The following is a 14,917-nucleotide window of genomic DNA, read 5'->3' as shown; positions in this document are numbered from 1 at the left end:
GCGACAACTCAAGCCCAGGATCGATTTATCCGTACCTTGGCCTTGAGAAATCGTGTCATCACAGCAAATCAGATCAGCGCTCGTCTTCAAACAGACACTGGTGTGAGAGTGAGTGGCCAGACGATTCGGAATCGACTGCATAGGGGTCACCTTCGCGCCCGACGTCTTCGCGTGATCCCTTGTTTGAGAGATCATCACATTCAGGCAAGACGTCGTTGGTGTAGGGATCGTCAACACTGGGATAATCGACGCTGGAGCAATGTGATGTTTTCAGATGAGTCAAGGTTCACTGTTGATTTTTTGGACAGACGTAGGAGGGTGTGGCGTCGTCGAAACGAGCGCTTCCAAGACGTTAACGTCATCAGACATGATCGATTTGGGGGTCGTTTTGTTATGGTGTGGGGAGGCATCACTGTTGCTGGAAGAACGGCTTTACATGTTGTTGCAGGGCGTGTTACAGGCCAGTACTACCGGGACAACATCTTGGCAGTCCATGTTGTGCCGTTCGCACGACGTCATGGCCGCCGTTTCATCTTCCAGGATGACAACGCAAGATGTCACAGGGCCAGGATCGTTACAGGTTACCTCCAACAACATAACATCACCACATTACCTTGGCCAGCACTGAGTCCCGACCTCTCCCCCATCGAGCATGTCTGGGACATGCTTGGACAGAGGTTACGTCAACGTCAACAACGTCCTGTCAATGTCCAAGAACTTGCTGCTGTGTTGCAACGGGAATGGGACAATCTGGACCAAAATGACCTTAGACGTCTCATTAGGAGTATGCCACGTCGGATCAATGCTTGTTTGGCAAACAGAGGAGGATTTACCCGTTACTGACTTGGTTGTGATGCTGTGGTAACTTTGCTGTTTGACCCCGGGTATCATTTTACCCTTATAATGGTCAGTCTGTGCCTTACTTCGTCTAACGATCATTTGGAATAAATCGATGAATGTGAACTTCATTTCATTTTGTCATTTGTTTCTTCGTCAGTTTCATTAGGTGACTTTAATAACACTTAAAAATCAAATATCCCCTACTTTTTTTGAATAGTATAGGTTGGTTTAAACAGTATTTATTTTGAAAATATTGTACAATTTTTAAAGACATAAAGAATAGGACACAAAAACAAGCCTAGGCATATAAGTTATATTAATTATAATAGATTGATATGTGTACAAATATAACGATATATTTCACCCATTCTTAAATTTGCTTTGGAAACAGAACTGGGACTAAAGGACAAACCCCACTATCGTTCCTATAAATTTGTTTGATGTGGGAAAATAATGTTTAAAGTAGCTAAGTCTCTTACTCAATATCATCCAAAATCTTCAACATTGAAAACACGATTTATTTGTCAAATTAAATCAACATTCATGTTGTGATCTTACCGGGAAAAGATGGGCTTTTGATATCCAATATTTAAGACAAAATAAACATTTTACCATTGGTACACGAATCGTGTACCATAATGCGCTTCAGCCCCAGTTGTATCAAGAGACTCGAGGGACGAGGCTAGACACATTGCACCAAATCAAACGGCGTATGTAGACTGGAATAACCAGACGCTAGAAATTTGCACTCCCTTGAGACTGCTGGCTTATTTCGCCGAACAAAACTGATTTGAAATTGGAGTAAAAACGGAAACCATTGAATGTAAATCAGTTTATATACATTCATATTACAGTATTAAATGCGTTGCGACCCACTTTTGTCAATTTCTAGGTCCCCAAGGTTAGCGATTTAGCTCCTTTAAGTTTAATTATCTACAGACAATAATTAGTTGGTAATAGAAGGATCTTCACAGCCCATACTTGGACATTAGAGTCAAGAATTGACTTCCTCCACCACTCAACGACCTTGGTCTCCCAACATATAAGGCCAAAAAGAATGGAAAAAGTTAAATTCCCATTGAAAGATTTATTGTAATGCAATGCTCTGTTACTTTCTACTGATGAGCAAAAAATACATTACCATGTACATTAAGAACAGTGTCTGATTTCATGCAGTATCTGTGTACAGACAATTGGGTTTATGTACGGAAATAAAATATAAAGAAATGGCCTACAGTATTTATTTTGCCTGAAAGTTGAACTGCTCTATATACTGAAGAGTTTGGAAATTATTGTTAAATGAGTTGATCATGTAGAGGGTCATGTTATTGGGCTGATATTTTGCCTATGCATATACTGATTGACAAAGCAAAACACTCTTTTTATGTCCTCAGTGATATCTAGTCTGACCAGTCCACTCAACCATTACCAGGTCATATCGAAACTAACATCCAAATGACTAGACACTGTTCTTTGCCAGGTCCTCCCATCCTGTAACACCAACAAGGGGCAACCACGACGAAAAATGCTGAAGAACTTTCTTGGCCAACACCAGGACTAAACAAGCCAACACCTTAGTCTCTGACCACTGTGGCTCCCTATGGCCAAGTCAGATTACTTGGGCAGTTTTGAACATTTGGCCACAATTGTTTAATTCTATGTTTTATATCATAATATCTAATCACATGAATTCCGAACAACTTTGGTGTATGACATTGATTTGAACACATGGCTATGTAGCCTAATAAATATATCATGTTGTCTATAGTCATTTCACTGGTCTGTGTGTTCAGTTTCTTTGTGGTCGGTTCACAGAGTTAACAGCTTTCCTTTCAGATATGGACTTCCTTGCATTTTATATGTAGAATGAAGACAAACAACATTATTTTGTCTTATCACGGACATTACACTTTCAATGCCCAGCATACATTGTACAATCGATAAGTAATTGTGGACTACCGGTATTAATATTTCATACAAAACTAATCGCTCTAAAAAAAAAATAGCCTATTATGGAATTACTGTTTATTAGTGGGTTGATTTTGGTGGAAATTGTCTGAATTATGCCCGAGTTTGTTTCAGAACAGATTAAAAGTCCTGCGACATGTATTATATTGTTGACACTGTTCTCAGCTCAATACCAATGCATGCTCTTTAACAAAAGCACTTTAAAGTTCAAACAGCTACAAACTTGATGAAATCAATATTTTGTCGCTATAAATACATGTGTAGGAGGAGGAGTATGTGTTAATGTGAAGAAATGATAATAAAACATTTCTATCCCAGTTTTGACATCAATTACAGAACTGTCTAGCAACACCTAAGTAAGCTGAACTTTTGTTCTTCATGAACACTTATAAAAATCTTTTTTTGGGGGGGAAAAATAATTTGAAAACAAGTTTTTACGTCCATATTCAGACAAAATCTCCTGTACGTTTAAGTGTTCACATGGCAAGTAAAATAAATGTAACTAAATTAGTAACCATGCCGAAATCCGTTTATCTCTCGAAACAAAAGTTGAATTAAATATATCATCATTTCATCTCAAAATAAAATAACTAATACCAGATCAACATTTTATTTTGATGTAAATCCAAGAAATTTAGCTCCTGGATTTGTTGGGATTGCTTCCTTCAGCTAGCCCATGCTGTATCCCTGAGATCCAATCTAGCCTGCACGACCAGGGATATTCCTGTACCCATTAATAATTTTTATTGTACTTTAGTAAGGAGCTAATTCGTCAGTACTGGAGATTATGGATATGTGATTAATCATTCAAATACTGTGCCAGACATGTACATGTACTAATAATATCAATAAAGAAGACATGTCTATTCTATCGCAGACAAATTGACTGGCCCCTGGGGGATTGTGCCCGAGAAATCCTGAATTTGTGCCTGACCAATGTCTGTCACAGGTGCCTTATTTCCAGGCTTGCCAACAGGACAAAATCTTTTTTTTTTTGTCAGCTTTTTCCTGATTTCTCCATACACCTACAGATTTACTTGGAAATAGATTAGCTGCAGTATCCTTAAAATTACAGACAGTTTTTAGCAGTTATTCTCCTCCAATCAAAATATAAGCCTAGTTCACATATTCACATGCAAAGTACATATAGCATGCACTAACTTAGATATTTCTCATCATTCCAACAAAATTATATTGAGAAACAAATTTACTGATGCACTAACTTAGATATTTCTCATCATTCCAACAAAATTATATTGAGAAACAAATTTACTGACCTACAGTTTCAAGCGTTGATTTTTCCAAAGACTCCAATTTTTGTCGTTTGACAGCATTCTGAAGCTGCCGTTCTCGTTCATGATCATATTGCCTGTCAGCGATTGGCCCAACAAGCATGTAAACATCTTCTAGCCATACCTGGATATCAGAGGTAAATAATCTGGTCCAAGGAATATCAATCTTAAGTCGACCTGAAAACATGAGCATAATTTAAATAAAATAATATAAAATCAATATTATAATTTATTAGCAAAATTTATATAAAAGAAAAGAAAATTATTATTAATTTTATTAGATTACAATAAATTTATTTTTACAGAATCACTCAAATTTATTATTTAACAGATAATTAAGACATCATGGATTGAAGTCATAAAGTGAATATTAAAATGACTCAACATCAAAAAATTATCAACCTGGCATAGCCATAGAATCAAAAATTTTAGAACTCAAAATATCTGACATTTTGTAATTTTTACAATTTACTTTAAAGTAAAAATATTGTCTGTAATTTATAAAAAGCAACCACATCAAGCATTTACACATGGAATTAAAATACATATATACTATATATATTATCTATAAACTTCCTGAATCTTACAAACCTCCATATTTCTTAAGTAATATGCATATTCTACATAAATGCATTTAGATTAATGACTGATTGATGGCTTCTTGTTGCGCTCGAGCAGCATAGATCGATGAAAAAATCAATTTATCATAACTTTGTAAATACTGAATGGAATTAAACCATGTTTGGGCTGATATTCCGATTAGAGATTAATCTTTCACAATATTGTAATTTGCAAGGGATTCCTATAGAGCAATGAGCCTTTAAATGGATACTGAAATTTGACGTTTAATGTTTTAAGCATGACCAACTGACCCTAAACTTTTATACCTATTTGCTTTAAATTTGTTATGAAAAACTAATGTTCGTACATACCCACATATCCAGCTTTAACTTCCACTGGTAGATCTAACTCAGCCTACAAATCATCAAACAATTGTATATAATTATACAAATCATCAATAGAAATAGAATAACAAACAATTATATAAACCATTGGCTGCCAGGCAAGATACACCCACATTATTCAAGAGATGGATAGAGAACAAGCTAAAAAAAAAGCTATTTTTCATACAATCAGGGGCCATAATCCAGGAAGTTAAGGTCCAATACGCACCAATATCGAAAGGAACCAAGATCCCTGGATTACAAACATACCTTTCAAGTTTCATCAAAGTCGGATAAAAATTGTGACTTCTACTTCTAGCTTAGAGTAGAGTGTCCACAACCTTGGTATTACATACTTTTACACTATTTGCGTACAAAAAGCGGTCATTTTGTCCTACAGTTTCGGTCAGATTTTTACGAAATTCGATCTCAACCTTTATATGTGTAATGGTGATATATTTAAATGTCTTTTAAAATTTAATACAAATTGTGACTTCTACTAGGTCCATAAGCTAACAAATTTTTCGAAGAATCAGGGCCATAATCTAGGAAGTTACGTTCGGATATGCACAATTATCGAGGTGATCCAAGATCTTTGTGATATAAACATAAATTTAAAGTTTCATCAAAATTGGATCAAAATTGTGGCTTCTAGAGGGTCCACAACCTTGATATACCATATTTTTACACTATTTGTGTACGAGGGGTGGCCATTTTGTCCAGCAGTTTTGGTCCAATTTTCACGAAATTCAAATTCTATCGTCAATAGGGTGCAAAGGTGATATATTGAAAAGTGTTTTTTTAAATCAGATAAAAATTGTGACCTCCAGAGGGACCAAAATCTAAAAACGCGATCTTTCGTACAATCAAGGACCATAATTCAGGAAGTTACGATCCGATGTGCGCGAATGTCGAAAGCAACAAAAATGTTTGGGTTATAAACCTGTATTTTTCAAGTTTCATCAAAATTGGATCAAAATTGTGATCTCTAAAGGGTCCACAACCTTGATATACCATATTTTTACACTATTTGCGTACGAGGGGCTGCCATTTTATCTGGCAGTTTTGGTCCAATTTTCACGAAATTCAATTCATTAGGGTGATATATGCAAACGTTTTTTTTAAATCGGATAAAAATTGTGACCTTTAGAGGGACCACAATCTAAAAACGCAATCTTTCGTACAATCAAGGGTCATAATTCAGGAAGTTATGATCCGATGTGTGCGAACATCAAAAGAAACCAAGATGTTTGGGTTATAAACATACATTTCAAGTTTCAGCGAAATCAGATGAAAATTGTGACCTCTAGAGTGTCTACAAGCTAAAAACGTGATTTTTCGTACAATCAGGGGCCATAATATCCATGAAGTTATGGTCCGATACATGTCAATATTGAAAGGAATCGAGATCTTTTGGAGAAAGACCTATATATATTTCAAGTTCCGTTAAAATCAGATAAAAAATTGTGACCTGTAGAGTGTCCACACAAAAATTGTGGACGGACGGACAGGGGCGATCCCATAATACATCCACATGAAAATGTGGGCGTATAAAAAAAGTAATACAATTTAGACCTGTAATGCCAATGGCAGAGACAATATTTACACTTAAAAAATTGTCAATATTTGAAACAGGGCTTTCACTTTAAAATTAACAATGCAAATGTAAACCCAATGTGAAGGTGTACCTGAACCTTCACTTCAAAATTTTGCTAGCCGGTACATATTTTGTTTTCCTCATTTTGGCAAGATCTTTTTTCAAAGAATATGATCATTTTTAGCATAACATGTATCTCAATTCTATTTATATAGTTCTAAGAGTTTTATACATAAAGCTATAAATATAACTTATCTAAATTATTTTTTTTATAAATTTTTAACTCCCCCATCGAAATATTTGAATTAAAAAATCAATTAACAAAACATGTGATCTATTTTTTACTTTTTAATTTTTTCTTGGGGCCTGGGGGTAATGACATGCTTAGTCTATTTTAGGGTGTCTATATCCTCCAACCCTTTAGAAATCCTACATGTGTCACATGTATTTAAGTTGTTATGTTTGATAGACATTGAATATAAATGACAGGTATTAATGGTGTTATGATCAGCTGTAAAACCATGGCAATATAATATGTTGTAATTGATCCACACGTTTGATAAGTTAACAGTTGGTGTGCATATTGATATCCTCATTATATAAATACTGAATCTATTTTGCAGAACAGCAGAGTTTTTGCCCACAAAATATTTAAGAGTGATGACAATTGTATGAGATAGAAACAAATGAAATTTAAATGGGCTTTAAAGATACATTCCCCGGGTACAAACTGGGTGATTTGATGATATATTTGGACTAAAAACATATTCAAACTAATTAATTTATCATAATTTTGTTTCAAATCCTTCTCAAAACATTGCAATTGTCGGGGAATACCCTGGCTATAAAAAATTGATCAAAAGAGATCATGTTTGTGTCTCTCAGTACCTAGCAACGCAAGTGAAGTCGGAGGAGAATTCATTGCATACACAAGACGATGTTGTTTTTAATCGCTGACTATTTATTACAAATATCGAAGCCTAATTAAATTTTCGGATTATCCACTGCCCGCGTCTTTTTCTGTGATTTTTATCTCAGAAAGTGTTGTATGTCTAATCTATACTAATATTTGTGACTGTCGTTTGTCTGTCTGTTCGGGGTTGGCGGCTACACTAGGTCTGCCCCGAGTCTGAAATTTGGGGTATTGGGGTAGCTCCGACCGGGGAGTAACATAGGCCAGGTGGCGTTAGTCTACCACTTCCGGTTTCGGGGTTATGACCCCTGAGCGAAGCCGGGCATTCTTCTAGTTCTTCATAAAGTTTATCAAAATGTACATCAAGCACTCAATCTCTGCGTGCAACCTTCGACGTCACGCGTGCAGACACTCCTAATCGTCGATTAGGGAAACCCTTACATCTTTGTTCTGTATGCGCTCCATGAGTGTTTTTCAGGGAATCCAGTATTTTTCTAGTAGGATTGGATATTTCTACTTTCCATATATACCAAAACTGCCATACTTTTATTGGAAATAACCACTCGATAAATACTTTTCTGGGAACGAAGCTTTAACATGAACACATCGAATTCCAACAGTCAAGGGTTCTTTCATGCACATGCCAATGTATAAAAACGTGGACCAGGGTGGGGTTTTTTTTTTGTTCCATCCAAGTGACTAGGCATTAACTTTGCATGTCACCCCCTTAGACTCCAAGCGAGAATTGGGCTCAAAAAATCACAAACATTCATCTCGCCCATCATCAGGAGTCAAACTATGATATTCTTGATAAGAGGCCAGTCATCACCTACCTCTTGAAAACCAATGCCCCTCAATTCAGTAAAGAATATCCAATAAATGAAGAGAAATTGTGTACTAGCATTTATACGAGGCATATATGTACATAAAAAAACTTTATACCAAACACTACTCAATTTTATATCAGAAATAAACAAGGTAATAATGGAATATTTTCTTCTTTCGTAGCATAACATATATATAAAAAAACTTAATATTAGCTAAATGTTACTCAACTCTGAAAACCTGATATAAACACTCATTGAAATAAACATGCAATAAAACATATATAGAAGATTTGAAATAGCCTCTATATAATCTTAAATATTTTATGAAGACATCATAACTCATCTTTTCAAAGTACATCTTCATTGCCTAAAAACAACTTTAGGGAATCCTTTCATCGGCTAAATGAGGAGACAAAATAGGAAAGTTTGATCTGGTTTTTATTGTACTAGATATAGAAAATTCAAACTTACCAAAGCCTCTGGTCGTAATTGCAAGTCAGTAAATTCTGCATCACCTATAAGTGCAAAATAATTTAATCTGAGATTTTAATATATAAAATTCTTACAAAATCAAAGTAGGACATTAAACACTATTTCAATTCAATTCAAAATATAAACATTCATATTTAATCTATCAAAATACAAACATTTGTCTTTAATCATTCCTACAAACATTCATATTTAATCTATCAAAATATACATGTAAACATTCCTACATGTATCTAATCTATCAAAATAAAAACATTTGTATTTAATCTATCAAAATGCAAACACATCATATACCTAACATACATATATATAGCTTAGATACATATAGCTAATCAAAATATCAAAATTTTTACAAGAACTATCAAAACAGATATATTAACATTTCATCTACAGTACATGTACAGTTGTACTGTAAAGCTATCAAAACTACAATCACTACCAGAACTATCAAAAATATTCTTATCAAATTTATCTGTGCACATAGATACTTTTCTTTACAGGGCCCTGTACCACTAAAGACGGGAAACCATGCTGCAAAATCCTGAGGAACTTTCACAGGCAATACCAGGATGGAACATGAGATTGGCTGGTAAGTAAGCCCACATGATACTCAAAGCAAAAGTGCTGAGAAAATGGTGATAATCATTTTGAGACTAACAGTTATTTTTGTTATCAATGGTCAGCTATGTAAGGCTACATATAAGGATATAGAGTGGTGTGTCTGCCCATTTATCATTGAATTTCAACATGTACACAGGTGGACTTTGGTTTTTTATTCCATCCAAATGACTATGCCACACTTTACTCACCAGCCCCACAGGCATGTGGGTGGCAGACTTGAATAATCCCTCGATTATAATTAGCAGTTCCGTGTATGTATCTTATTGCTCAATTACAATGGGCTGATTGGCCTCCCTATTATATAAGAGTTGAAGTTTGCTGTGATGTCTGTAAAGACTGATTCAATGTGATGTGACTATTCAAGTACACACAAGAAACAAGGACAGAGCATGGTCGAGAGAGAATCATCATTGGAAAAAAAAAAAATTATTTAAATCTCTGACTATCATTCTAAATTTTGTTTTCAGTGATTTAGAACATCATTAAAGGTTAAAGTAAACTTTTCTATTTTTTGGTTGTATGTTGTATGTGAAAAAATGTTCTCCTGGATCTCAACATGTACATTTATAGATCAATATTACAGTTAACTATTATATTGTTAACATCTGTTACATCCCAGATATATTGTCAATTAAACCATTTCTAACACATTACTCATAATCATAACCACTCATGTTTAACATAATTTATAGTACAATAAGTGACAGAGTGTATTAAAAAAATCATATAGATAAAGCTGACATTCATTAACAAGGTAATTTTTATTCAGCCAACCAAATGTACCACATTTTGGCCACTGAATTTTCAACTGCACAGATTATTAACTTTAACCAGTGGCAGTCAATTCCTTAGCACCAGGTACATGTACATGTAACCTCTGTGGCAGAAACATTAGTGGCAGAAACATTGATCTTCTCAGTCAACCACAAGCATAGGATCAAACCCAAAACGAATTTCAGGATTTTTCAAGTCAGTTCATGGTCATTTAAAGTTTACACCTGTTTCTATTGATTTCACACTGACCATTTTTATTTGTCTTATACAAATACAGTAATAACAATTATGATACTGTATGTTTTACATACCATAATATCATTTTTTTTTTTTTCTTTTGAGATATACATCATGCATGTGAACCACCTATTAATAAAATGTTCCAGCTAGAACAAATAGTAATCAGTTGGTTTTTTCTGTACCCAAATCCAAACTTGGAGAAAGAGCACCCACCTATGATGCTCCAAAAGAGTGGAATAAATTACTAACAGCTATCCAGAATGGCACTAATGCACTTTAAGAGATTGATTATTATCTCGCTGGTTGTGCCTTTAATACTGATGCATGTTATGATAAATTTAAATATTCATTATTCAATCCTATATGATTGGTTGATATTGTGATATGGAGCAACATCATTACTACTAGTATTACATGTAATATAAGCATGCTAATCTAGGCTTAATGACATGTAGCAATAGATTAATGATTACATAAAAGAGACATCAGAGCGAACTTTACAAATTACTATAACTGACTTCAGCCAAACTGATATATAAATAGATTCTCTAGTCTCAGGAACTGTTTTGTTTAATATTTCAAAACTTACGTTTCTTTTTTTTATCTAAAATCTTTAGAAAATCCTTTTTGTATTTAACTTTTTTTCCCCCGAAGATATAGGAAGCAAATTTTTTAATACATGTTCACAGAAATTCAAATTGGTGTGGCCCTACAGCTATATACATGTAGTTCTTCATGCCTAGGTACAGCAAGAAAATTAAAAAAATGACCACCAGAGAGAGAGAGAGCGAGAGAAAGAGAGCTGTTTGATGTCCAACCAGTTCAACCACATGTAGGTTTTACCAGGATTAACATACATGTATTCTTATTTTCATTACAGTAATTGGCAGATGAGCAACACTTTCCGAGTGCAATAAGAAACTTGGAAATAAGCCACATATCACAGACATTGTCAGGGATTGTCAGGGACTATTCATCTGATGCCTGTCATTTTGTCTTTTTTTTTGTTTTTATTAATCCCAATGTTGACTGAGAAAGTTCCTCAGGATTTTCCAATCTGCTTCCCTTGTCAGTTGTGCAAGACAGACAGCCTCAAGTCGTTCAGATTGGAAAAAATACCAAGATCCAACTGGGAACTCATCCTTGACAGTTAGAATCTTATTCAAATTTTTTGTCATAGCACACTACATTACTAATTAGCCTCATTAATTCACTTGTTTTTGTTACAACAATAAATACATGTAAGCACTCACCTTGTAGAATACTGATGTTAAGATTACTGGAGTCAAGATTTTGAATATATTTTCCAAAATGTTTATTAAGAAGGTTAACAACTAATGACTCCAACATCTTGTTTTATTGACTTCAGTTTGAGATATAATCCATCACTGAAAGTAGCAGAATGAGAAAAGAAATAAGATTAACTGTAACAATTATTGAGACAAACATATGATATTTCATGTTTATACTTACATGCAGGTGAGAGTACATATAGGGTAACCAGATTATTCACAGTAGATACCGGGACATTTGTTTCTATGAAATGAAATGAAATGGGGTTTAATATCCTACTGTTCTGCTCCTACATGTATACTGGGCTAATGTAGACGGGCATACGCCATACAGTGTGCTATGAGGGAAATTTTGCCCGCGCAAGGGCACTATCGCCTACTATTATTTCGAATTCCAACCTCGGTTTTTAGTATCATCCGAAGGACTAGACAGCTGTCCTTGTCAGGCCCTCCGTCCTACATCACTGACAAGGGGGAACCACGAAGAAAAAGAAAATTTGAACATGGAGAGCCAGAATGGTGCAATATTACGTGCCATTGGCGTGCAATATATTGAACGACGAAGGTGCAAATTTATTAGGGATATTTGGGGACTATCCCGGTAAATGAGGAACATACATGTATAGTAACCCCAGGTGAGCAATGCAAGAAGACAAATGTTAACCTAACTGCACATGATGGCACTGCACAGTTAATTCATTTACAGGTAGTAGGGATGCTTAGGATAGTAAATTTTTACTACTTGACCAGATACCTGATTTCCTGGATAGTAGTTACTGTTATCCGGCCATACAGATTAAAGTTTGACTTTTAAAGTAATGTAATGTTATTGCAAGAAAAATGCATGCTTAAACTATACAAAACCTACAAGGACTTGAAGTTATTTGTGACAAACCGAAATCTGATCACCATATTTTAGTCTGTCATTTCCTTCAACAGCCTTGTATTGTCTTATTTTCAAGTCTTATCGTCTTACATGTACTTAAAAGGGAAGCATGACAAATGTCTGACAAGGACTGAAAATGTTTTTTTTTTTTATATATACTATTCAAAAAAAGTAGGGGATATTTGATTTTGGGGGCATAATACTAAAATATGCAAATGACTATGAAAAAAGTCACTATAGAACCTAACAGAAGAAACATTTCCAGTTACATGTGACGCCCAAACGCACCAACAGCTACCGCATGGAATGTAGGTGATGCTTGGGATCATCATGGGGGTCCAACCCAAGATTTGCACGACTCTGACTTTGAATGTTACAGTCATTGTGGCATTGAATTCCAGGGTGGAAACATCAGTTTAATTGTTTTAGTGACCAGAAAACAAATTTTGATATGCGTCGGCTTACCCAAAATGAAAGGTTACGTGCCCTTGGCATGCTACAGATCGGCACAACACAGGCGGTTGTGGCGCGGACGATGAATGTTTCTCAGTCTGTCATAAGCAGGCTATGGTCCAGATACCGTGATACACAATCTGTACAGGACAGACCACGCTCAGGTCGACCAAGGGCGACAACTCAAGCCCAGGATTGATTTATCCGTACCTTGGCCTTGAGAAATCGTGTCATCACAGCAAATCAGATCAGCGCTCGTCTTCAAACAGAAACTGGTGTGAGAGTGAGTGGCCAGACGATTCGGAATCGACTGCATAGGGGTCACCTTCGCGCCCGACGTCCTCGCGTGATCCCTTGTTTGAGAGATCATCACATTCAGGCAAGACGTCGTTGGTGTAGGGATCGTCAACACTGGGATAATCGACGCTGGAGCAATGTGATGTTTTCAGATGAGTCAAGGTTCACTGTTAATTTTTTGGACAGACGTAGGAGGGTGTGGCGTCATCGAAACGAGCGCTTCCAAGACGTTAACGTCATCAGACATGATCAATTTGTGGGTGGTTCTGTTATGGTGTGGGGAGGCATCACTGTTGCTGGAAGAACGGCTTTACATGTTGTTGCAGGGCGTGTTACAGGCCAGTACTACCGGGACAACATCTTGGCAGTCCATGTTGTGCCGTTCGCACGACGTCATGGCCGCCGTTTCATCTTCCAGGATGACAACGCAAGATGTCACAGGGCCAGGATCGTTACAGGTTACCTCCAACAAATGAACATCACCACATTACCTTGGCCAGCACTGAGTCCCGACCACTCCCCCATCGAGCATGTCTGGGACATGCTTGGACAGAGGTTACGTCAACATCAACAACGTCCTGCCAATGTCCAAGAACTTGCTGCTGCGTTGCAACAGGAATGAGACAATCTGGACCAAAATGACCTTAGACGTCTCATTAGGAGTATGCCACGTCGGATCAATGCTTGTTTGGCAAACAGAGGAGGATTTACCCGTTACTGACTTGGTTGTGATGCTGTGGTAACTTTGCTGTTTGACCCCGGGTATCATTTTACCCTTATAATGGTCAGTCTGTGCCTTACTTAGTCTAACGATCATTTGGAATAAATCGATGAATGTGAACTTCATTTCATTTTGTCATTTGTTTCTTCGTCAGTTTCATTAGGTGACTTTAATAACACTTAAAAATCAAATATCCCCTACTTTTTTTGAATAGTATATATAAAACATACATGTAGTTTTCCTTGGGATAAGTAGAAAACTTCCCAGTCTAATGTAGATTTAGACTGCCTTTATCCCAACCTGATACATTCACGTGAACATTACATGTAACCTACTGCTCTGACATACTATATCTGTTGGACCCTGACTAGACTACAGTGTATATGTTCGATTGCTACTCTGGTTACCCCATAAAACTAGTCCACGTAAATGTAAATAGTTAAATATACATTATGCAAGAGCTAAATCTGCCTACTGCAGGTCTTTCTTTAGGCCTGAAATGTTACATAAACTATTAATTAGACATTAATTAACTTCGATCCAGACCATAATAAACTCTCGATGGCATCTTATGTTTAGAACTTCCACTGGATTTGAATCCGATCTGCAGCTAAACGCTCTTGATTAAATCCAAAAATGGATAATTGAGACTATGTTTTTTATCCTACCAACTTTAGTAATGGGAGAGAGAGAGAGAAATGGGGTGTAACATCCACTCGACACAAACTAGGTCATTTTGGGACTAACACATGGTTCAATTTTA

The 14,917-nt window shown here is 36.0% G+C and overlaps 1 protein-coding gene across 1 annotated transcript in view; it reads right to left on the bottom strand.

The window, feature by feature from the left end:
* Positions 1 to 11,879, bottom strand: part of LOC126811709 (intermembrane lipid transfer protein VPS13A) — a 73,129-nt gene extending 61,250 nt beyond the window's left edge. The window contains exons 1-4 of the mRNA XM_050537569.2: positions 11,759 to 11,879; positions 8,853 to 8,896; positions 5,033 to 5,075; positions 4,086 to 4,277 (exon numbers count right to left, since the gene is read on the bottom strand). Coding sequence (XP_050393526.2) covers positions 4,086 to 4,277; positions 5,033 to 5,075; positions 8,853 to 8,896; positions 11,759 to 11,855 — 376 coding nt within the window. The 5' untranslated portion in view covers positions 11,856 to 11,879. The remainder of the gene's footprint in view (positions 1 to 4,085; positions 4,278 to 5,032; positions 5,076 to 8,852; positions 8,897 to 11,758) is intronic.
* Between the last annotated feature and the right edge of the window lie 3,038 nt (positions 11,880 to 14,917).

This window comes from Patella vulgata, chromosome 2 (assembly GCF_932274485.2).
Source record: "Patella vulgata chromosome 2, xgPatVulg1.2, whole genome shotgun sequence".
In the NCBI taxonomy this organism is placed as follows: Eukaryota; Metazoa; Mollusca; class Gastropoda; family Patellidae; genus Patella; species Patella vulgata.
Note: the sequence above shows the minus strand (reverse complement) of the source record. Positions and strands in the feature narration are given on the sequence as shown.